At 36.7% G+C, this 25,024-nt stretch overlaps 1 protein-coding gene across 14 annotated transcripts in view; it reads left to right on the plus strand.

Annotated features, from left to right (window-relative positions):
- Positions 1–1,240: 1,240 nt before the first annotated feature.
- Positions 1,241–25,024, plus strand: part of RPS6KA3 (ribosomal protein S6 kinase A3) — a 123,039-nt gene continuing 99,255 nt past the window's right edge. For 3 of the 14 annotated variants that reach the window (XM_036304403.1, XM_036304401.1, XM_036304398.1), the window contains exons 1-3: positions 21,997–22,117; positions 22,273–22,366; positions 23,257–23,358. Coding sequence is in view for 6 of the 14 variants with exons in the window: in XM_036304391.1 (XP_036160284.1) it covers positions 1,271–1,339; positions 5,124–5,165 (111 nt within the window). In the remaining 8 variants the exon portion in view is untranslated. Of the gene's footprint in view, positions 1,340–2,019; positions 2,377–5,123; positions 5,166–21,996; positions 22,118–22,272; positions 22,367–23,256; positions 23,359–24,702; positions 24,754–25,024 lie in introns of those variants that run through there. The other 11 variants (XM_036304391.1, XM_036304396.1, XM_036304395.1 and 8 more) reach the window with 8 other exon arrangements.

Below are 25,024 nucleotides of genomic sequence, written 5' to 3' on the forward strand. Positions count from 1 at the left end.
TTCCCTATCTTGGGAAGGAGGAGTTAGAACACCTCCCTTTCTCCTCCTCCTGCACCCCAAGGCCTGCCTGGTTTTTAAATCTAATCTTTTTATTTAAAGTCAATAAAAGAGCAGGAACCCCGGGCTCCTGCCAACAAGATATTTTATAATAATCCCCCAATCCCTGCCGAGAGTCGCGGGTAGCCTTAAGGAACCTGCTTGTTTTCTCTCCTTCGTGAAGATTTAGGCAGCAAGGAGTGGGGGGTTTTAAGGGCTCTGCGGTCTGGGGGGCGGGGGGGTGATTCATGTAAGATGAATGAATTCCAAATATTTAAAATATAACAGAAGAGCGTTAATTTGGAGAGCCTTGAATCAAACTGAGAGCCTAACTCCCAGGGGGGCTCCCAGGCAAGAAGCCTTCAGACGTCCCCGTGGTGGGAGGAGGTATGGGGGGCCAGGTGAATGCCCAGCTTGTGACTCTGGAGAGGGCGGGTCCTGGCCATTGGGGGATGTACCCATAGACTCGGTGTGCCCATACGCTCCCACAGAGGAGAGGGGCCGAATAGACACATCCATGCCCGTTCCCTGGATCCTGGGCACCAGGCTGTGCCCCCTGCGCCTCTCCCATCTCCCTCCACAGCTGCACAGGAGCCTCCGACCTGCTTGGACCCAAAGTAGTTAAAGGCTCCCAGCCTTTTGCCCCTCCTGCCTTTTCACCTCTTCTTTCCCCCCGCCTCTCGCCAACGCCCCCAGATCTCTGGGGCTCGCCCTTCCTGAAAGTAGGCGAGGCCCAGAAGCTGAGGCTGGGGCGAGGAAGGAGGGCGGAGCCAAGCCTGGCGGCCGGGGGCGTGTCTTCGCAAGCCCCGCCCCCCGAGTGCGCGCGCGGTGGCGGCGCCGGCTGAGCCTAGCTCTGAGAGACAGGTACCGCTTAGGCGCCATGTTGTGAGCGGAAGTGGGGGAGCGCGCGGCGGCTGCTATTCTGCTGGGAGCGGGCGCGGGAACCGGCGGCGGGGGGCGGAGCTGTAGTCCCCGCGGCGGAAGGAGGAGAGGAAGAAAGGGGCGAGACCCGGTGCCGGGCAGCAGCGCGAGGCTCTCGCTTGGCGCGCGGGCGTCTCCAGCTGGGCGCGCGGTGTTCGAGGGTCGGTGTCGACGCCGAGCCCTTGCCAGGGGAGCCGCTGCTACTGCTGCTGCCGCCGCCGCTGCCGTGGGGCTCGGGCGGCGACTGAGTCGGGCCGGCCGCGGGGCGGGTGGGGAGGGAGGAGGCGGTGAAGGCGGTGGGCCGGGGGGGAAGATGCCGCTGGCGCAGCTGGCGGACCCGTGGCAGAAGATGGCTGTGGAGAGCCCGTCCGACAGCGCTGAGGTGAGTGCAGCCTGGTGGCCGGGGCCGGCGCGCCCCCTCCTCTCGACCCCGCCAGCTGGCTTCCCTCCCCGGAGCTGGCCACTCGGCCCCTTCTTCTGCCGCCCGCTTGTCCCCTGGCTCTGGGATTCCGGTTCGGGTAGTTGGGGTTGGTCTGTTTGCCCTTCTCTTCCACCCACCCTCGCTCGGGGGGCTGTGGTGTGGTGGCGCGTGGGGTTTGGAGTGGGCGCTGGGGCTTTGCAAGAAGCCGATTTTAATCAACTTTGCGTGGGGGAAGCGGGAGGCGGAGTGGGGTCTTGCGAGGAGTTGGGAAGTTTGGCCCTGCGTGGTTGGGGGCTTCCATGGACCCTGGTGGCTTTGGGGTATGAATGAGGGGTATGGATTGTGTTCCCTACGGAGCAGGGACTCTTGAGTCCGGCCTGGGGACCGGGTTGCTGCGGGGAGACCAGCGCGCGGGGGCAGGAACCGCCCAGGGCAGGCGACCTGTGGGGGTTTCGGGTAAGGGGTGCAGGACAGCCAAGGGTTTTTGCTCCCCCCCCTCCATCTGCCGCAGCCCTTTCTGCTGCCGCAAAGGAGAAAGTGGAAGCCTGAGGTCTCCCCCCACCCCCAACCCCCGTTTCTGAGGTCGCTGAGCTCGAGGACCCCGTTCCTGCGAGTTTAACTTGAGTTTCCTGTCCGTGGAGGTGAGAGGGTGATATTCAAGGAGATCAGCAGTCGCCGTAAAAGGCTTTCTGGGTTTCGTCGCCCCTGGATCTGGTGACCGTCCCTGACTGAGACACCTACCCGAATGCCAAAAACCCACATATAACCAGACAATTTCCGCGGACACACCGGAGCACCGAGCTTTTCGCAGCCGCTCCTGAGGTCCCAGAACCAACTCAGGGTCTGCAAAAATAACCCAGGCAAGACCCATTCCCGGGCATCCGCGCTCCTCTCCGGAGTGGAAAATCAATTCCTGATGGTGGCGCTTCTGTGATTCTTCCTTCTTGACTTTTTGCTGTCTTCTATCCCCGCAGCGGACTTTGGGGGATTACAGGATGGTAGGCTGTGTGTGTGTAATAGTTACTGTGTGAGTGACCCCATTTCTGGAAAGCATGACTGAAACGCGGGGGTGGAATGGGGCAGGCTCTGATGAGTGGTGTACTTGGCGGCAGCCACTGCCCTGCCAGCCTCCGCAGTGTGAGCGGTGGATAGGGTTACTGGTTACGTCAGTAAGACCAAGGCTCAGTTTGATCTGAGATGCGGGACATAATGTTCGAGAATTAGGAAGGGGAAGGGGAAGGGGAAGGAGGATCACTTCAAATCGCTTTTTCAATTTTTTCCTACTCCCCTCCACTGCTGTATAAAACGCTCTGCTTAAACGCAGGTAGAGTTGTAATAGTGCTTACGATTTGGTGCTTGGTATTTTGCCACTTGGGTCGTATTTTTAAACCCTAAACTAAGCGCTGCTCTTTAATAGAAAAGACATTGATATATGTTACCTAAATTTTTTAAAAAGGAAATCATGATATTAGGACTGGCAGAATTATGAGAATTTCATTTAAAAAATATGTTAGCTAACTAATACTATAAGTCTTTTTATAAGAAAATCAAATTTAGAATGTTCAATCATCCTGTGAATGGATAGTGTGAAAAATAGTATTCCGGGGCTTTTTTCCCTCAGAATTTTTTTTTTTGTTAAATAATATAGCTAAAAAGGTTAACAAAATATGTTCTCAAAGTGCTGACCTTGTGGAAAGAAATTTAATTTGCTTTGAGTCTGAATTTTAGATGCAAACGTTAACATTTGCAACTCATAATCAGTCCACATTTCTGCTTGGTATGCATTAATGTGTAAAAAAATCACTTAAAATTTCACCATATCCTTTTTCTGTATATCATACATTTGGATAAGGAAGGCACAGAGCTGATATTTACTTAGGACTTACTATATATCAGGCACTATGCTACATACTATTTCATTTTATCCTTCCTATAACCCCGGAGAATAGCTTTATGGTCCCCATTGTTACAGATTAAGAAACTGAATCTTAGAAGTTAAGGGCACAAATATTATAAATAGTAAATGGTAGAGCCATAATTCAAGGCCAGGTGGATCTAATTCTTGTGCTTTGCTTTATATCAGAGCAGTTGCTTCAAATCCTTTGTGGAAAAATTCATGGTATAAATAAATAAGCCTGTCTTTAGAGGTCATGTATTTTTCAGAAACAATTATGGTATTACAGAGGTCTCATTTGTTAAAGCCTGGTTATTTCAGTTACTGTCATGGTTTCCAGAACCTGGCAGATAGGATTATAAAATTTGCCATTTTAAAAGAATTTTCTTGGTATTATATAGCATAAGGTATGTCAAAACAGAGCCAGTGTTGCCTAGATTTATTAAAACTACATTTTAACAAGTTGCCCTTAAATATTTTGTTGCCTTTGGTTGTTTAACTGTTTCAAGTAAATTGCTTGTGATACAAATTTGAAAATACTGAAGCCAGTAAGGAAAAAGTTGAAAATTTTCATTCTGAAGTCTTATATTGGACTCCTATTTTACCATCTCCTCCCCAGTAAGTTCTTAGCAGAGAACAGTTGTATTTTACCAGACCAGGATAATTTTTTTTAAATAGTCATTTGACTTGAGTAAATAAATCAAATTTTTCTCTCCAGGCTAAAAGATTTCAGGGTTGGTCTCTATAAGAATTTACATTTATAGTCTCATCCCTGGTAGAACTCTTGAAAGCAGAAACTTTTTCTCTGTATCCTCAACACTTAACATAGTGCCTGGCACAGACATATTATGGACCCAGTAGATGTCCACTGAATGAATTATGAAGGTCAGGAATAGGGTGATTATAAATCTTATCTCTGTTATTATCATTTTAATCTTACATTGAAATATGAACAATCAAACACCTGAGTACCTTACCAAAAGTACAGACAGTTTCTTCTTTCTATACTTTAGGGCAGTGGTTCTCAACCTTCCTAATGCCATGACCCTTTAATACAGTTCCTCATGTTATGGTGACTCCCCCCCTCCCCCAGTTTCATTGTTACAAATTGAACATAATTAAAGCATAGTGATTAATCACAAAAACAATATGTAATTATATATGTGTTTTCTGATGGTCTTAGGTGACCCCTGTGAAAGGGTCGTTTGACCCCCAAAGGGGTCGCGACCCACAGGTTGAGAACCACTGCTTTAGGGCCTCCCTGCTTTAAGACCTCACATAGGTCTCATGGTGCTTAAAACAAAATAAAAACCCTTGTGGTTGAATTCAAGCATGGGTCAGAACATGATAGCCTAGAATAAGGCTGAATTTATAATATCCTTACAATTGTAATATCTTTACAATTATTACAATAAACCTGATCTAAAGTGATACTTTTTTGTCAGTTTCAGTCGAGTAAGAGTAAATGGTAGTAAAGCTAAATATGAACAGTTTTCAAAACTAAAATTAAAGATGTTAATTTTGCTTTATAGAAATGTGTTATATAAAAATAGCCACCTGAATTCCTTTAAGTAACAAGTAACCATAATGCATAGAAAATTAGTAACTATATAAATATTTTCCTTATAAAAAATGAGACCCTTGTGTTGGAAACCATCTTCAGTGGTAGTGCAGCCATTTTTAACCACAAAAATTATTTCGGATTCTATAGTGTTTCTACTATATCAATATTTTATTTCTTATATTTCATCTGTACGGAAAAACATTCTATTAAAGTATGATCATTGGTTTTGCAAAAAATGTTTTATTAAGTTTCTTTTCCTTTTCCTGTTCATTTTTACCACCTTTCAGGTTTTTTTCTTTCCCCCAAGTGAAGATCTGAGGAGAGGACAGGTATTGTTACATGTCAACTGTCAAGAAACTGTGACACATTACTGAACTTGTTGTTTTCAATGATTATAATATAGGATGTCAGTCTTTGTTAAACTAAAATTTAGGAAAATTTACTTTATTTTGGCAGCTTGATCCTATATAAATGGGATTGATCCAAAATGTGAAAGTTTGGTATATTTCAATTTTAAAATAAATAAGCTTAATTAAAGAAACAAGTATAGACAGACTTTACCTCTTCTTTAGTACATTTATAGAAATCACAATGAGTATTATTCTATTTTATATAAGAAGAGTGGCATAATTGGGATGTGTACTCTTGACCAAGGATATGACATTCTGTAAATTATAGAATGATAAAAATATAGCAGGCTAGTTATCAGAAGTTTGAATTGCAGAAGAATTGTTCTAAAGATTTTTTAAAAATTTATCATCCGCTTAAAAATTTATACCATTGTGGTCATTGACAAGATTGGTCCTAAAGTTCCATGCTCAGGAACATATGATCTGCCAGACTGGGAATGATGGGTGACGTCAAGTGGCCCAATTTGCCAGTGCAGACTGGATGCTTTAAACTAAGATCACAGTGCACGACAGTGACATCTTGGTGGTCTCTTCTTGGTAACACATGAGTGTGATAGTGCTCAGGTGTGCATGTGCTTTGGTAGATAAGTTTTAAAGCACTGGAATGCACTTGTGCAAATACATGTTACATATCCTATTCCCCAGTTCAGATAATAAAAAGACAAAACAAGCAACTGTATTTTGAATCTTGACATTAGATGCCCTCCCTTTCTGAGTTGATACAGTTTCCTGTATCATTTATCTGGAACATTACCAGATTTTGGATGTACCAGTTTATCAATTTAATACCAAATAGAATAAAAGCAAAGCTAAAACAGCTGTACATCTTAATTGTTGAGTAAAATGTATCGAGTTAACAAAACCACAAATATACTGTATACATATTATAAAACAGATTCAGGATAAAATATATGCTTATAGAACATAACTGTTATTTAATACATTTGGCCTTCTTTAAATAAATACATTAGTTACTAGCAGTTAAATATCTAAGTTTTACTTATCTCCTTACAATTTAGAAGTTATTTTGTGGGATAATTTGGGTGTATGGCAAAATGTTAAAGAGCATAGCTTTGGAGTCATAAAGACCTGGGTTTGAGTCCTGGCTCTGCCACTTTATAACTTTTAATCTTATGCAAGTTATTTAATGTTGCTATGTTTCAGCATCCTAGTCTGTAAAATAGGGATGAAAATATCTACCTCATGGGATTGTGGTGAGAATTAAATGAAATTATAATATATGTAAAGCATTTGTTTCAGTATGTGGTTTAAGTGTTTAATAAATAATGGCTATAATGAATCATCTCTTAACAGAACTGTCTGAGAAAGTTCTGTATTCTTTTTTCAGAATCAAGCAGAACAATTACAAATGATTTGTTTGATTGATCTATTTAAACAGAGCCATTATAATATCTGAATGTAATTGTAAGGGTAAGGTGAACAGAAATCTCTTGAATCTTGTTCTTTTTGTATTGTTCTCCTCTCCCATATTGTCTTTAAAGGGGGAAAACAGATAGACATTTTGAAAAATATGTGCGGAAGAAGGAAGAAAGGGAAATATATTCACATTTCAACATTGCTCAAGTTGGAGGGTGTATTATAATCCCTAGGATGTCGTTAATTAGCAGTAGGTTTTTTCCTTAGGGATACATAAGGTAATAGTGTATCTTACACATGATTGTGTCTTACGATCAGTGAAATATCGTATATCCTGTATGTCAACCTCTTAAAGGAAGTGTGTCCCTGAAGAAATGAATGAAGTCAGTATATGGCATCAATAGGTAGGATTTTAACTTTATAAATCATACCAAAAGAAAATGTGCTTTTTAATCATAGGATCAGTTCTGTTAATTTCATTTTTAAGGACAAAAATTGATATGGCACATCTCCCTTCCCATTATTCTAAACACATTTGTTTTGTTTTGTTTTTTTGAATACGCCATGAGTAACTGGATTTTCCCGTCTAGAAATATAATCCTTTGGATTTGGTCTGTTAGGTGGCATTGATACTTAAGGGACTTTAAATAGTACTTTCAATATTTTTAACTGAGAAGTCTCTGGAAATGTTAAAGGTATATCTGTACCCCAATAACCATCTCCCCCCTCCAAAAGAAACAAAGGAGCATGGCATAATCAAATAAATTTGGGAATTGTGGAGTTAAACAAGATTTGGCCAATATCTTTACTGGATAACTTAGAACTTTTAAGATGATAGCATACCTGATGAATCTGCAAAAAGGATCTAGCCCCAGCATTTGAGACTGAGTGTCAGAACCTTTTTTCTGAACCACCTATGAAGTCTCAAAGGACACAAATGCTTTGCAGAACACAGTTTTGGAAAGTCTAATAACTGTAGTAACATGACCCAATATTGCCTGGAAATGAGCTGTTATGTTTAATTGACTGTATCAAAGCGGTTTTCTTTTAACTGTCAAGAGTTTTTATTTTATTTTAAATTGAAATCTTTCCAAATTAAATTGTACAGTAATTTTTCATCTTAGTAGTGAACTAAAAATTTTAATATAATAATTTAAATAAAAGCTTAAAATAATGTAAACCTTTTTTGCAATGTTCTGACAAGTAATGGCCATATTCTACTTTAATGTCAAACTAATTGCCTCTACTAAATGGCCCCGACATTGTCTTGCTCTGTGACTTATGTGTAATATTCTGTTTTTAAAGACTCTTTTACCATTTGCTACTTTATGCTGCTGTTAGTTTGCCTACTTCTCCCATTCTCCCTTTTTTAAATTAATTGCTTCTAACTTAACTGATGAGGAAACTAAAGCCTAGAGAAGTTAAGTTACTAGACTACAGATAGCTAGGGTTAATGATATTTTGATGCAGCTATTTTTTAAACTTTGGAATAGTGTTACTTTATCTTTTAAAAAGATTTACACTTACAGCTTAACAAGCAATGTAAAATAGTGTCCTCACCCTTTTTCTGATCTCTGTCCATCATATACACATACTTCTGGGGTCAGGAGTAATTTGATGGGCATATTACCTACTAATGAACAGTGATTTTATGCCTCAACATACCATAATGAAATACCTCCGTTACTGACGTTACCTACTCTGCATATTTACTTTCCTATCTTGAAGGTGTCAGCTAGGAAGGAATGTGAATGAACCAAAGAACAAGGAGCTAGAAGACCGAAAGTTAGCCTACTCCCCCACCTGGAGTCAGGTCTCCACATTGTCTTTTAGGTTGTGTTTGTGTATATATGTTTGTGTGTGTGTGTGTGTGGCGGGGGGGAGGCATCATGAAATAGTGCTAGTTTCCTGAATATTAGATACTTTACACTTATGTGTAAATCCAAAAGTGCTTTTATATTTCCTGTCATTCTTGTCTTTTGCTAATATAAATAGAATTACAGCAATACATAACTTAAATCAGATTCCCCATCTTGACTAATATATCTGTGGTTTCTTACATACCTTGAAAACAAATTATGTTTTATTCACCATGTAAATTGATTTTTATAATCTGATATATGATGATGATCTCATCTTCAAATCTGACCTGGTCATCTAGATTCCTGAGAGCTTGGCCTCTAATCCTTTGGTCCACAGAGCTTGTTATAGGAAACTTGGTTTAGTCATTTGATATGTGTTAGAAGCAGATGTGAAATGATAGCCTAAGCAAAAGATCATTTTGACATTAATAGATTGAAGTGCATCTCAAGTGCAGTGTTTTAGGAGAGAAGTCTTCACTTTAGAGATCTTGTAAAACCTGTACCTAAAACCACAGTTACCAGATTTTTTTTTATTTCTTCACATTTAGGGGTACAAGTGTCTTCCTGAAAACCATATAAAATAATAGGAAAGATTCACCTAAAATTAAAAAAAAAAACTTGTAGATTGGCATTGCTCAGAAGCCACTAGCTACCTGTGGCTATTGAACACCTAGAAATGAGCTAGTATGACTGAGGAACTGAATTTTAAATTTAATTTTAACTAATTTACATTTAAATAGTCACCTATGGCTATTGGCTACTACATTGAACAGCACAATTCTAGATTATAGGATTAGTACAACTTGAACCCTTTTTTCCTACACTGGTGTTTTCCAACTCTACTTTCTGTTATTTACATATTGAAATTAATAAGCTAAAGTTTTTTCTAAATGAAAAATGTATTCAATATACTTTTTCAAATTATGGTTAATCAGTTTTGTTTTGTCTCTCCTACCTTGAAGATTTTGATAAACCCTGCTAGGTAGTATATGCCCCTCAAATCACCATTCTGCACTTTCTACAACTTCACTAGTTTTATAGTGACATTTCTCATTCAAATGGTAACACCAACACATTGGGAAAATTTAGCTATCAAAATATGTTGCATTGTTCAGTATACTGTGCTGTGTTAATACTGGGAAGGGGGATTGATACATCTTGCAGAATAAGATTTACTGAATACCCCCTCTGATTAGACAGTTGTATATACCAATTTGAATGAGGTAGACATAATTATCCCCAACTTACTGATGAGGAAACTAAAGCCTAGAGAGGTTAAGTAACTTGTTTATAGTTGCATAGCTAGTAAGTGGAGAAGGCAGGATTCAGGCACAAGTCTCACAGATTGCAAACTCCATTGGCTTTCCTCTAGATTGCCCTGCTTAAGGTGAGTAGTTCATTCTAGATGAAATCTCCTACAGAAGAGAGAGGTTTCAGGTCATTTGCATGAGTAGATGTTTTATGGGAATGTATCAGTAGAGTAGAAAAATAAAATTGATATTATTCTTCAAATATAGCATGGGTTAAATAGGCTTTTGTGAGCTGGCCTGAGAAGCGGCCTTTGTGACATTGTATATAGAAAAAATGATTTGAGATTTCTCAACAGCTGTATTATAAACATTTGAAACAAAAACTATGGTATTTGGTATAGGGCCGTGGTCGGCAAACTGCGGCTTGCGAGTCACATGCGGCTCTTTGGCCCCTTGAGTGTGGCTCTTCCTAAGCCTTAGGAGTACCCTAATTAAGTGAATAACAATGTACCTACCTATATAATTTAAGTTTAAAAAATTTGGCTCTCAAAAGAAATTTCAATCGTTGTACTGTTGATATTTGGCTCTGTTGAATAATGAGTTTGCCGACCACTGGTATAGGGGGATTGCCTAGATGTTACTTAACAGCTCTCCATACAGAAGTGTGTAGGTATGTGCTGAATAACTGTGCTCTGGTGTTTTTATTTTCTTTTTTTCTCTTCTTTTTTTTGGTTTGTTTTTTTTCTTGGTGTTTTTTCTTATTTGTGCTCTGTCTTTTAACTGCAGCATATTAAATCATTACCTCTCTATATTTGCCTCTTTTTTCAGAAAAATCTATATGACACTCCCTCAGAGTACCAGAAAACAGGATCTGGCTCAACATGGAAAAGTTGCCAATTATCTTGCTACAGTATATGAAAAGAAAATTTAAAGAAAAGTTACAGACATTGGTGGTTTTGGGTGGGAGGGAGTTAAACTTAGGTTAAATAACCCTAATCCATCTTTTTAAAAATTGAGATATGATTTACATACCACAACATTCACCCTTGTAAGGTATACAATTCAGTGGTATTTAGTATATTCAAAAGGTTGTGCAATCATCACTACTGTCTAATTCCAGAACATTTTTATCACTCCCAAAATAAATCATTAATGGTCACTCACTATTTCCTTCTTCCTCCAGCCCCTGGCAACCAGTAATCTGCTTCTGTCTCTGTAGATTTGCCTATTCTGGACATTTCATATTAATGGAATAATACAATATGTGTCTTTTGTATCTGACATCATTCACTTAACATAATGTTTCAAAGGTTCATCCATGTTATAGCATGTATCAATGCTTCATTCCGTTTTATGGCTGAGTAACATTCCGTTGTATGGATATACCACCTTTTGTTTATCCATTCATCAGTTGATGGGGACACATCATCTGGTTTTGCCAAGATAGAGGAGCTCTACTCATCCTACGTCGTCCTTTACAGCTAAAACACCTTAGACATGACACAACACACAAACACAGGAACAACCTGGAAGGTTAAAACAAGGCAGACTGCCTACAGATTTTGGAACTCAAGGCATGGCACAAATAGTTCCCTGGGTTTTCTTATTTCCTCTCATATATCCTGGATTGGGTGCTGTAAAGGCCTCCAACCTAAAACCGCCAACAAGAACAGACAAAATGGACCCCAAGAAAAGTTTCTTCTCTTTAGATGACTGGGGAAAAAGTAGTTTAACAATAGTAAACCTTTTTGTACTATCCACCCTACTATAACTAAACATCAACAGAAAAACACCCTAGTCCAAGGAAACAAGTGGCAATGCTCAGATTCCTCCACACAGTGATATTGGCTAGGTAGATCAGGAACCTAATCTCTCATTCCCTGCCTAACAAAAGAGCAGACAGCACTTTTGATTCCCTCTGCTGGGTGCATGGCAAGGTGATCAGGGACCTGAACTTTCCTCATCTCACCTCCTATAAAGGAGGTGGCACTTTCACTAGGGAAGTGTCAGCGGGGCTCAGCAGCCAGTTGAGCCTTCACCCCAACCTGGAAGCAGTGAGACTTACTAAGATGGTGTGAGACAGGGCTAGTCTCCACTAAGACTTCCCCCTGCCCTGTGTCAGTGAGGAACTGAGCCTCACCCTCACCCAACATCAACACAGCAGAGCAAGATGGTTGGAGGTGGACTACTTAACACTGCTTCCCCCCTCCCTGATGTCAGTGGGGCCCACTGGGGAGCTGAGACTCCACCCACATCTAGTATCTGTAAGGTGGAACAAAGTGATGGATGGCAGGGCTAGTTGATAGTCCACTTCCCCCTCTCCCCTCCCAAGTTGTCAGCTGGGCCCTTCAGAGAACTCAGCTTTCCACTCTACCTTGCAGCAACAAAGCAATGCGAGTTAGCCCTTCACTTCCCTACCTCCTATTGTCAGTGGAGTCCATCGGGGAGCTGAGCTCACACCCCTACACAGAGGCAATGAGGTGGTACAGGTTGGTGCCCCACTTTCACTGGTACCAAGAGAAGAGCTGAACTTCCACCCATCTGCAAAAATGCAGTGTGACTCATTGCTCCACTTTTGCCAGGGTGATGTTGGCGGAGCCCAGCAGGAAATTGAACAAACACACCCTGCCCTCACACTACATCTCAACTGATGGACAGCCTACTAAAAAAGATTAAATAGGATCCAGAGTCTTGTCATCTCCAAAATATCCATTATACAATTGAAGATCACTTATACTAAGAATCTAGAAAATACAACACAAATGAGAAAATAGTCAACAGATACCAACACCAAGATGCTTCAGATGTAATTATCTGACAAGCATTTTAAAACAGCCATCATAAAAAAATGCTTCAGTGAGCAGTCACAACACATTTGAAACAAATGAAGTGTTAGTCTTAGAAAAGAAAGAAAAGGCATAAAGCAGAAAATAGAAATTTTAGAACTGAAAAATACAATAACTTAAAATGAATTTACATGGGTTCAACAGAAGAATGGAAATGACAAGAGTCAGTAAAAATAAAGATGGAGCAATAGAAATTGCTCCTAACAACAGGAAAAAAACAGGGAGGAGGGACGAAGAGAGCCTAAGGAGCCTGGGGGACATTAATAAAAGATTTAACATGTCATCAGAGACTCAAAAAGCAGAGAAAAATGTGGACCTTAAGAAATAATGACTGAAATGTCCCAAATTTGGCAAGAGATAGAAGCTACAGATTCGAGAAGCTGACTGAACCCAAACAATAAAAACCCAAAATAATTCACACCCAGTCACATCATAATCCAACCTTTGGAAAGGAGAAGTTGTTTAATGGGTATAGAGTTTCAATTTTACAAGATGAAAAAGTTCTGGAGATTGGTTGCATAATGTGAGTATACTTAACATACTGAACTGTACACTAAAAATGCTTAAGATAAATTTTATGTGCATTTACCACAATTTTTTTAAAAAAAATTAAGTCAAACTTTAAAGAGAAAGAATCTTGAAAGCAGCTAGAGAGAAATGAACTATCACTTATAAGGGAACAGTGATTCAAATAACAGCAGATCCGATGTTAGAAACCATAGAAACCAGAGGAAATGGCACACTTTTTCAAGTGCTGAAAGAAAGAACTGTCAACCCAGAATTCTATCTCCAGTGAAAATATTCTTCAGGAATGAAGGTGTAATCAAAGCAATCTCAGATGAAGCAAAACTTAGAGAGTTTGTGCTAGGCCCTGAAATGGCTATAGGTAGTTCTTTAAGCAGAAGGACATGGTAAAAGAAGGATCTGGAACATAAGAATAAAGAGATAAGAATTACATGAATTCTACACAGTCTCTTCCAGAAAATTGAAGAGGAAAGACTTCATAACTCATTTTATAAGGCCAGTTTTGCCCTGATCCCAAAATCTTAAGACAATACAGAAAACTATACATCGGTATCCCTCAAAAATATAGATCACATACTTATGTACAAAATATTAACAAAACATATCCAGCAACATATAAAAAACTATACACTCTGAACAAGTGGGTTTTATTTCAAGGTTGTAAGACTGGTTCAGTATTCAAAAAGAACTGTATTTAGTCCACTGTATTAAAAAGCTGAAGAAAAATCATATTAATGCAGAAAATGCATTAAACTAAACGTTTATTCATAATAAAAACTCAGAAAACTAAGAGTAAAAGGGGACCTTTCTCAATTTCATAAAGAACATTTACCAAAAAAACCCAAACAACCTGCAACTAACATTAGACATAATGGTGAAAGACTAAGTGCTTTCCCTTTAATATCAGGAACAAGACAAGGATGTCCACTCTCACCGTGCTATTCAACATAGTCCTGAAAGTTCTTACCAGCATAATAGGCAAGAAAATGAGATAATAAAAGACATACAGATTTGAAAGGAATAAATAAAAACTGTCCCTATTTTCGAGTGATATGATGGTCTCCAATGAAAATCTCAAGAAGTCTACATAAACCTATAACTAGTAAGTGAATTCAGCAAAGTTGTAAGATACAAAATTAGCATACAAGAGTAAATTAAATCTATATACTAGCAGTGAATGTGTGGAAACAAATGAAAAACAGTACCATTTGAAATTGCTCAAAAAAAACAAAACAAAAACAACCCAGGTATAAATCTAACAAAATGCATGGAATTTGTATGCTGTAACTAAAAACTGCTGATGAAAGAAATCAAAGGTCTAAATAAATGGAGAGATATACCATGATCATAGATTGGAAGACTCAACATAGTAAAGGTGTCAATTCTCCCCAAATTATTCTATAGGTTTAACACAAGCTTACTCTAAAAGTTATATGGAAAGGTAAAGGAACTAAAATATTAAAAACAAGATAAAAGTTAAGTGGGAAGAATCACTCCACCCAATTTTAAAACATTATATAGCTTCAGAAATCAAAATTCTCTAGTATTGGTGAAGGGATAAACACATAGATCAATGGAACAGAATAGAGAACCCAGAAATAGACCCATACAAGTATAGCCAACTGATTTTTGTCAAAAGGTACAAAAGCAATTCAATGGAGGAAAGGTAGGTAGCCTTTTTGACTGGTGCTTGGAGCAATTATACTTCCATAGGTAAAACAATGAACCTCAACCTAAACCTCACGACTTACACAAAAATGATTGAAATGGATTGTGGATTTAAATATGAAATGTAAAATTAAACTTTTACAATTTAAACATAGGGGAAAATATTCCGGACAGTGGGCTAAGTGAAAAGTTCTTAGGCCAGATATCAAAAGCACAATCCATAAAAGAAAAATAGCTCTAGCCGGTTTGACTCAGTGGACAGAGCATCGGCCAATGGACCAAAGGATCCTGGGTTCGATTCCAATCAGGGGCACGTACCTTAGTTGCAGGCTCCTTCCTGGCCCAGGCCCTGGTTGGGGCTCATGTGGGAGGCAACCAGTTGATGTGTTTCTCTGACATCGATGTTTCTCTCTGTCTTTCCCTCTCTCTTCCACTCTCTCTAAAAATCAATTGGAAAATATCCTTAGGAGAGGATTTAAAAAGTAATAAATAAATAGGACTTAATCAAAATTCAAATCTTTATGAAAAATAACTAGTTAAGGGGATGAAAACACAAGCTACAAATTGGGCGAAAAAATGTTTCAAACCTATATCTGAGACAGGACTTGTATGTAGAGTATATAAAAAACATTCAAAACTTAATGGTAACAAAGACAACAGACATTTCACCAAAAGGGATATATGGATAGCAAATACGCACATGAAAAGATGTCAACATGGTTAGCTATCAGGGAAATGAAAAAAAAAACGACAGTGAAATATTACATGCCTATTAGAACAGCCAGAATAAAAAATAGTGACAATACCAAATGTTGAGGATGTGAACAAACTGGTGATGGGAATGTAAAATGATACAGCTCTTCTGGAAAATAGTTTGTCCATTTCTTTAGAAAACTAAACATACTCTTACTTATATGACCCAGCAGTCATCCTCCTGGGCATTTATCCCAGAGAAATGAAAATGTATGTCCACACAAAAGTCTGTACACAAATGTTCATAGCAGATTTATTTGTAATATCTAAAAGTTAAAAACCAAATGTCCTTCAGTAGGTGAATAGCTAAACAGGCTGTGGTATATCCACACCATCCAACACTACCCAGCAATTAAAATGAATGAATTATTGATATAAAAACTTGGATGAATCTCAAGGGAATTTATACTGAGTGAAAAAAATGTTACATATTGTGATTGCATTAATAGAACATTCTTGAAATGACAAAATTGTAGAAATTGAGACTAGGTTAGTGGTTACCAAGGTTAAGAGGAGGGTATAAAGGGATGTGAGTCAAGTCATAAAGGGGCAAACATAGGACTTTGGTAATGAATTGTTCAGAATTGTTACTGTGGTCATAGATACAGGAACCTATACATGTGGTAAAATATATAGCATGCACACACACGAGAACCTGTGAAATCTGAATAGAATCTGGGCATTGTACCAGTATACATTTCATGTGTTTGACAGGGATTTATGTAAGATGAAACCACTGGGTTAAGGGTATATGGCATCTCTGTACTATTTTTGCAACTTCCTGTGACCCGATAATCATTTCTAATTAAAAAGTTTAAAAAGTCATAAAGCATTAAATAAAAGTCAATGGTGGTTCTCAATTAAACATTTAGTAAAACAGAAATAAAATGAAGTGTTCATAATATTAAAGAGAGAGAGAGAGAGAGAGAGAGAGAGAGAGAGAGAGAGAGAGAGAGAGAGCGCCCATGGACATGGATAAATAGTGATGGAAAAAATCAAATATATATCAGACCAATAGCCAGCATCATGCTTGATGGGGACATATTATAGGAAGTCTCATTAAAACTATGCCTATTGTTTTCACTTCGATTTTACATTCTAAAAGAGTTTGCTAATGCAATTAAACAAAATCAAAGATATTCAAAAGAAGGATAAAAGATTACTATTCATATCATCTACTTAAGTAATCTAAGGAAACCACTAAAAAGGTTTGTTAAAACTAATGATAGTCTAAAGGTGATATTATACAGAATAGGTCCAGAAATCAATAAATAGCTTACCTAGTTAGACATGATAATGGGGGAAAATATCTCATTTAAAATAGCAATAAAAATATTAAATGTCTGGAAATAAATCTAACAAGCAAAGGGCAGAAACTGAATGAAATTCAGGTGCATTAAAGAATAATTTGAATAAGTCAAGAGAAATTATGGTTCTTTAATAGAAAAAATAAGTAAATAAATTACTTTCAATAGGATTTGAAGTTTGTTGTTTTTCTTATTTTTTTAAGAATTGATAACTTTTCTGTCTTGAATGTTCCCAGATTTTTAGTTTTTAAAATTTTTTTTTATTAATTTATAGCTTATCTGAACAGTTAATACTAATAATTTTAGTAAAGTGCTCTTATTAATAGTGTATATGCATAATATATGTGCAGCTAGAATTAATCATGGAGCTGTAATTAGAAACTGTATTTCTGACTACTTTTTCAGAAATAAGTCTTGTTGCCAGATTGTGTATCTATGCCTATGATAATTTTTAAATACCCACACATTTTTAATGAGTAAGTAGTTTGGATTTTTTTTTCCTCAGTCAACTCCAAACTTGTCTAAAACATTTTGTGTTAAGATACAGTTGAAGTATGGTGGTTAACAAAGGGGATGAATGGGGAAGGAGGGATAAAGAGGGTAAAAGGAGGGATAAATGGTGATGGAAGGAGACTAGACATTGGGTGATGAGCACACAATGCAATATACAGATGATGTGTTATAGAATTGTACACCTGAAACATATAAAGTTATTAACCAATGTCAGCCCAATAAATTTAATTTTTAAAGAGATACAGTTGATACTACATAAGAATTTTGCTTGGATGTGAACCTCTGATTTATTGTGTATTTGAGCAAATCCCATCCTGTCTCATTTCACTTACTTGCAAGCTATTATTATCTTCTTTTTGTTATAAAGATGTTTGTAAGACTGTGTTTAAGGTAATTATTTTAAGTGATTGTTAGTTAACAGTTATCTTATCAATAATGTATTGTGGTCAGTTCGGCAAACATTTAAGCAGCACTTGTTTTACTGACGAGGAAATAAGAGGTGCAGGTAATCTTGCCACAACCACATAGCTTGAACTTTGAAGCCTAGCATAATGGTTATGTCTGTTTTAGGTAGGAGGGCTTCTTTAAGCCTCTGGAAACCAGAAGAAATTATTAACCTTGTTTCTTAAATTAGCCAACCCAAGTAATGCATTAAATAGTTATCTAGTACTCTGATTTTTAGCCCTAGAAATGGAAGTGGACCCATTAGAGTAAGGGACTCATCAGAATCCCCTCAAATATTTGTATTTGTCATTTCCTGTGGCAAGATGAGCAGGAAGAAAGAGAAGCTAACACTTACTGGCATGGCTAGGCATAATGAACTTTACCACAACCTTCAACATAACTAGCATCCAAATCTTGTGGATTGGAAAACTGAGACTCATGTTAAGTAACTTGCCCAAAGTCACACCTATAATAAAGGATAAAGCCAGGTTTTGAAATCATATGTCAGGCTCCAAAGCCCATGATCTTTCCAACACTGTGATTTCCCAGACTGTCTAATCACAGGAATCATCTAAGGTGCCTGTTTAAAAAATGAAATACTAAGCCATGGGGCTTCTGGAACTTCTGATTCATTTTTGGTTTGGGGTTAGGCCAGGTAATGTATTGTGAATGGGAATCTTAGGTGATTCTGATCATTAGGCAGGTATGGGAAATACTACAAACTCCGCAAGTACTAAGAAGTAGGGTACAAAGGTATTAGGAACGCAGGAATAGGGCTGTCTGGGAGTAGACAGAGGCACTTAAAAAGAAAAGTTGACATTGTAATAATTTTCAGTGCTAGCAAAATAAGGACAGTAAAGTTGGATTGTGGAAATTATAAAATTATTTTAGGTTCCTTAACCTGCCCAGAAAAAACTATGTTTTCTTTTTCTTTTCATTAGTATTTCTCTTTCATGTGACAACATTTGTGCAGTCCTTTCTTTGGCATTATTCTTGCTTACACTTGGGTACAAAGGCACCACTGAAGGATATAGATAAAACTCTTTTGGACGCAAAAGAGAAAGAAGTAATTAGAAATAACATAAGAGCTTTAAATACAGAATCAGTAATATCCTCAGGTGTAAAAATTTCACAAAATCTTAAATAACTTTAATCCTTAAAGTCACAGGATTATAACATTTCCAAGGTGGAAGAGCTCTTAGGTATCCACATATTTTATGCATGAGGAAAGCCACAACTCAGAGAGGCTTAAGGGCTTGCCCACAGTTAGGGGTAGACTTTCAAATCCATCCTGGCCAAGGTTCCACCAAACTCTTATGGCTTGCAAATAAATACCAGAAAATAGTAACTTTTCCAAGTTCATGCTGCTTTTTAGAAATAAATTTAGTGACAAATCATGTTTATCGTATCTTCTCTACTTTATTTATCTAATATTATAGTTTCTTCCTTTTTTGATTGTCCTATTGAGAATATAAATATATTCAAAGAAATCTCTTAGCAGATTATGCAGTTTGAAATATAATCATTGATCAATGATGTTAGACAAATGAACCATTACCTCCTTAGAATAGCGTATTCAACAAATGGCCAATTTCAGAATATGTGTTAAGGAAGAACTCTAATCTTTTCCACTTATTATAAAATGTTATTTTATAAATAGAGAAAAATAAACATAACTAGATGCCTAAATGTGAATTCTACCAGTAATATATGACAGCATTTATGTGTAGTAGTATAAGTTTTGGATTCAGACTTGGGTTCAGTTATCTACAAACTTAATAGTTCTGTGATCTTTAACAGGTTATTAAATCTCAACCTAACTTTTTCCCTTTACTCTACATAATAACATACCTCTCATGGCTTACTAATGATTAGTTGAGATTAAATGAGAGAATATGTGTAACATAACTAATACTATACTTTGAACAAAATAAGAATTGCATAAATGATATCTGTTATTAGTATTTCCTTGAGCCAGTATTTATTTAGAAGAATATTAATTTTTGAATGAGGGCTTTAGTTTATTGCTTTATTCAATTTTTTACCATAATCAGAAGATATGATCTGTGCAATTTCTGCTTTTAAGAATTTTGGATTTTATGGTCTAGAACACGGTTAGTCTTTTTAAAAAATTTATCTTTATTGTTGATAGTATTACAGATGTCCCCTATGTTGTTGTTTTATTTCCATTGACCCTATTGTCTGTGTCTATGAGCTATGCATATATGTATGTAAGTTTTCTGGTTAATCTCCCTCCACCCACCTCCCCACTCAATTATTCTTTATAACTTTTCATAGATACTTGAAAATAACCTATATTCTTTATACATTATAAAATTCATTACCTACTTATTCTCATAAATTATGTCATATGGTTGGTCTTTATTTTGTGCATTATGCTAATTGACATTAGTGTGCTAAAATTCCTCCTATTTTGTTTCCGTTTATTTCATGTTATAGTCCCCAAAATATCTTTTATTTTATGTTAAGTTAGCCTGTGATTAAATGTTCAATACTATTTTGCATTTATTATTTTAATGATATGTTTGAAAAAAAACACATGCTAATTATAGAAAATCTGAAAAATAGAGAAGCAAACACAGAAGGAAATGAGCATCTTTATTGTTACTATGAAATATCATTATTAAAAGATTTAAATGTGATTAAGAATAGGGGTTTTAGAATCAGATTTGGGTTTGAAATTAGGCTCTGCTTATTAACCTTAGGCAGGATATTAGGTTTTTTCATTTATTGTAATATTTATTGAGCACCTACAATCTGTCAGGCATTTTGCTAGGTATTGAGGACACAGTGCTTAAAAAGATTAACATGCCCATCTTGGCTTAATTTTTTCAGTTGTAAATTAGTGATAATGCCTCAGAGTTGTCAGAAGCATCAAAGATGATCTATAGGACTTAGCACTTACCTGGTGCATGATAATTCCTTAGTAAATGGTAGTGGTTATTATTACTACATATATTAAGTACTAATTATATTTTTAGTCCAAATTAAATGACCTTTCTTATTGGCTTAAGGTTTTTGCCCTCACAATTTATTTTTGGCTTTAATCTTACAAATACTTGCTTTCTTTTTCTTTATGTTTTTCTATGCTTATCTGTTTTGTTTGGGTTTCTCTTTAAAGTAGTAAGTGATTATGTGGCTGTTTTAAGCTTTTAAGTTTTTGTTATCAAGCATTTTAAACACATGCCACAGTAAAGAGAATAAGTATAATGAACCACCATATTCCCATAACCCAGCCTCAAGAATTATCACCGCCCTCTCCACATACTCTTTCTTCCCCTCTCTGGCTCCAGTGGATTATTTTGAGGCTAATCCTAGATACATCGTCAGATGTAAATATTTACATCTATATTTCTGAAAATACAAAGACTTTTAAAAACATAATTACCATATCATCATCATTCATAAAAACAAGTAATTCTGTAATCCCATTAAATATACAGTAAGACCCTTAATTTTCACTAGATACTTCACACTTTACATTTCTTACATTATTTTGGAATGATCTCATTCATCTTATTATAAGTTTTTTATTGTGTTTGGGGGTTTTTTATTTTTGTCGTATGGATTGTTTGTTAAGGAGGTTATGAAATAGTGATGAAAGAGTTATGGAACTGGAAAGACCTGGATTTGAATCTTGCTTCTGCCATTCACTAATTAACTTTGCTGAGCCTTTGTTTCCTCATCTGTAAAACAGGGATAATTATGCCTACCTCGTGATCTTAGGGTTGACTGTAATGCCTGTGTAAAGTACTGTTCACAGTCTGCCAGTTACTATCTTCTAGTGATTTGGACTGCAATAAGTAAATAAAATTCTTGGTTATTGTATTTTTTTTAAAAGCATTGCAAATTTTATATTTACTAGCTAACTACTAAAAATAGTGGTTTTTAAATATCCTTTTAGGACAGAAAATTTAGAATCTCTGTTTCTCCCTTCTTCCACTAACTCTTATTTTGAGTTCACATTAATTTAGCCTGACATTATAGATCTTACCTTTAACTTTCTAAAGTTTTATATTGTTTATATACTTATATCAATTTTTCCTTCATTTTTGACCCTTTTTTTAAGTGGGCTTAACTTTTCCACCCAGTTATTTCTAGATATTAAGTTGGCGTCAGTATACTTCAGCATTTCTTTTCTACTTCAATATTCTTGAATTCTTATTTTGACTCTCTTTCAATAGTCTAGGACACGCCTTTGAACAATTTATGAAAAAAGGTACTACCAGAATGGTGACATTTATAAGGCTTTGCAAACCTAAGAATAATTTCCTGTGGCATTTGTACATGAAAAACTAGGACAAGGTATAAAATTCTTAGATCATAATTTTTCCCTTTCAACTCTGTGTCAATACTTCATTGTCTTCTGGCATTTTATTGTTGCAGGGGAAAACTCTAAGGTCAATCTGGTTTTAGTTCCTTTGAAAATAACCTATTTTTTTCTGCTTGTATGCTTATAGGATTATATCTTTATCCTTGAAATTTAAAAACATTTGCCAGGACATGTCTTGGTGTTGATGATCTCTGTTGAACCTTCTCAGTCTCCAGTCTCAGGTATTTTTTTTCGGAACTGGAAAGTTTTCTTATACTTTTGATTGATTAAACTGCTCTGTTTTTTCTTTAGGAACATTTGTATTCATAGATTATTTCTATGTCTGTCCTCCATAATTTTTAAATATTTTCTTTCATTTTCTTTTTCATGTACTCAAGTTTGTTCTCCGTGGCATGGATTCCGTTTTCTGCAGTGTCAATTCTAATACTTGCTGTTCACAATGCAGATTTAATTTTGGCTATCGTGTTTTCTTTTCTTCTTATCTCAACATACTCTTGTTTCATAAGCAGAATTCCCCTTAGGGGTACACTCTAAAAAACATGAGGTGGATTCAGGCCTAAAATGTATCTGTTTTCTAAGGCCAAAACCACAGAACCAGAAAGGAAAGAAAAAACTTCTTAAAATGAAGATATAACCAGAGGTCATTCCTATACTTGTCTAGAAAATAGAACAGTCTTGACTACTAGCAGGTCTTTAGTTGCTGGAGGAATAGCAAAGCAGGTATAAGGGCACCTTATCTAGAATAAATGGATTTTTCTAATTACATTGATTGTTTTATATCTTTAAAAAATAAAATATAATAAATGCATATACTTTTGAAAATACAGTACAAAGAAGAAAATCCTATGACCCAGGTAACTACTGATAAGATTTTACATATACTTTGCTACTTACATGCACATATATTGGAAGGGGGTGCAAAATTGGAATCATACTACATAGTTTTGTATCCCTTTTAATTTAATATATTGCAAACATATCTTTGCATCATTAATTTTTCTTTGAGGCCCTGATTTTAACCATTGCATAGTATTCCTACATATGAATAGATGTATTATGATTTATTTTACCAGTCCCCTGTTGGTCATTTAGATTGTTTTCTATTTTTCAGTATAATGAGTATGATGACTATCACTGTACATTAAGTCTTTATGCACATCTCTGATATTTCCTTAGGATAAATGAGGAGCTGATTCTTAATCCTGTCACATTGGTAAGGATTATATACCTTCCTTATTAAGAATATAAAATGCTTGTTTCTTGTTGTTTCATTGTGATTGCATAGATTCTTTGGATTCTGAACAGTTTTATCATATCTTAACTGAAGTTTGAGAGAGGTTTCTAATGCCTCATCCTCAGCACCTTCATGGAACTCCTGTTACACACTTTGGGCAGGAAAACCATCACTGAAACCATGAGCTTGGAAGGCAAATATACTTTGAAGGTGGTTAAAAAAAAAGTATGGTCCATGCCCATTCCTACAACCTGGGTCTCCACTAGGGCTCTGGACCCTTTCTTTTCTTCTTCCCTCCCTCTTATTTAAGGCTGTTGTTCTCTGAGGAATTCTTTTTTTCCAATGTTCATACGTAACATTCCGTTTTTAGGTAGGAAAATGTCAGTACATGGTGTATGTCCTACTAAGTTAAAGTTAGCATGTACTGGGACAGATAATTATTTTAGTCCCAGTATATTTGTATATGATGATCTCCTGCTAACTCAAAGCATTTTTTAAAATTTATTTTATATTTTCTTCAAAGGTGTCAAACAGTAGCCTGGAAATATACATTATTATAGCATGCCATTATAACAAAATCTGTTTAGTAAGGCTACTTAAAGTGAATTTTTTAAAACAGTAAAATGTTCTTAAACATCTGAATTTTCCTTTAAATACTTGGGAATATTCTAGAAGTTCTAAAACCTTGATTCAGAATGACTGATTTGAATTGTTCAGCCTCTTCAATTTAAACCAGGAAGATGATCTTAAGTGATAATTTTATACCATAACATTAGAAGTTATTTTGAAAATAATTCCTACTGAAACTCAAGCTGACAGTCTCCTTTATCTGATTTGTTCTGAGGAGACCCATAGTGTATGTTATCCGATTTTTTACTTTTACACATTTCAGACTAACAGAGTAAAGCGTGATTAGAATTTTCTAACCTTTTCCAGTATTTCACATAATATTTGCATATGTACAATCTGCCAAGCTTTGCAGTTTTTTGGCTGGAAGGCATTATGGTGAGATGAGAGAGGATAAATACATTTGCCTCTCTTTTAAAGTATTTTTTGTCTGCTCTCATTCTTTAGCCACATTGTATAAAAATATACCACGCATATGAATGATCTCTTCCACCCTGCTTGATAGGAATTTGGCTGTACTAAATGGTGAAACAGGTATCTTCAACACTCTCTTGTAGTTGTTCACTGAATTGCATTTGGAAGTTAACTATAGAAATATGTGTTTCACAGTCAATTGAGGCAAAAGAGGGAACAGGAAGTAGCATTTACTGAGCTTCTACTGTCCCTTGGTGGATCCTTTTAATTACAATATTACTGTGAGGTGGGTATTTTATGCATCTTACAGATGAAGAAACTGAGGCTCAAAATGTAAGTAACTTACCCAAGGTCAGATAACTATAGCAGTAAGTGACAGGATGGGGTTTAAATATGGTACTAGCCAGATTCAGACCACCTGTTTTCTCTGTTTCTTTGAATTAGAGGAATAAGTTTTCTAGTTTAATAGATGCTCTTTCTTGAACTTTTGGAACTATAGGAATTGCAATATTGAGTCTGACTGATTGTCCATGTAACCTAATCTTTAATGAAGCCAAGAGTCATTTTTCAAAAAGGAAACTTCTTAGCTGAAGAAGTAACTGTG

The sequence above is a fragment of the Myotis myotis genome, unplaced genomic scaffold (genome assembly GCF_014108235.1).
Source record: "Myotis myotis isolate mMyoMyo1 unplaced genomic scaffold, mMyoMyo1.p scaffold_m19_p_4, whole genome shotgun sequence".
NCBI classification, from domain to species: domain Eukaryota; kingdom Metazoa; phylum Chordata; class Mammalia; order Chiroptera; family Vespertilionidae; genus Myotis; species Myotis myotis.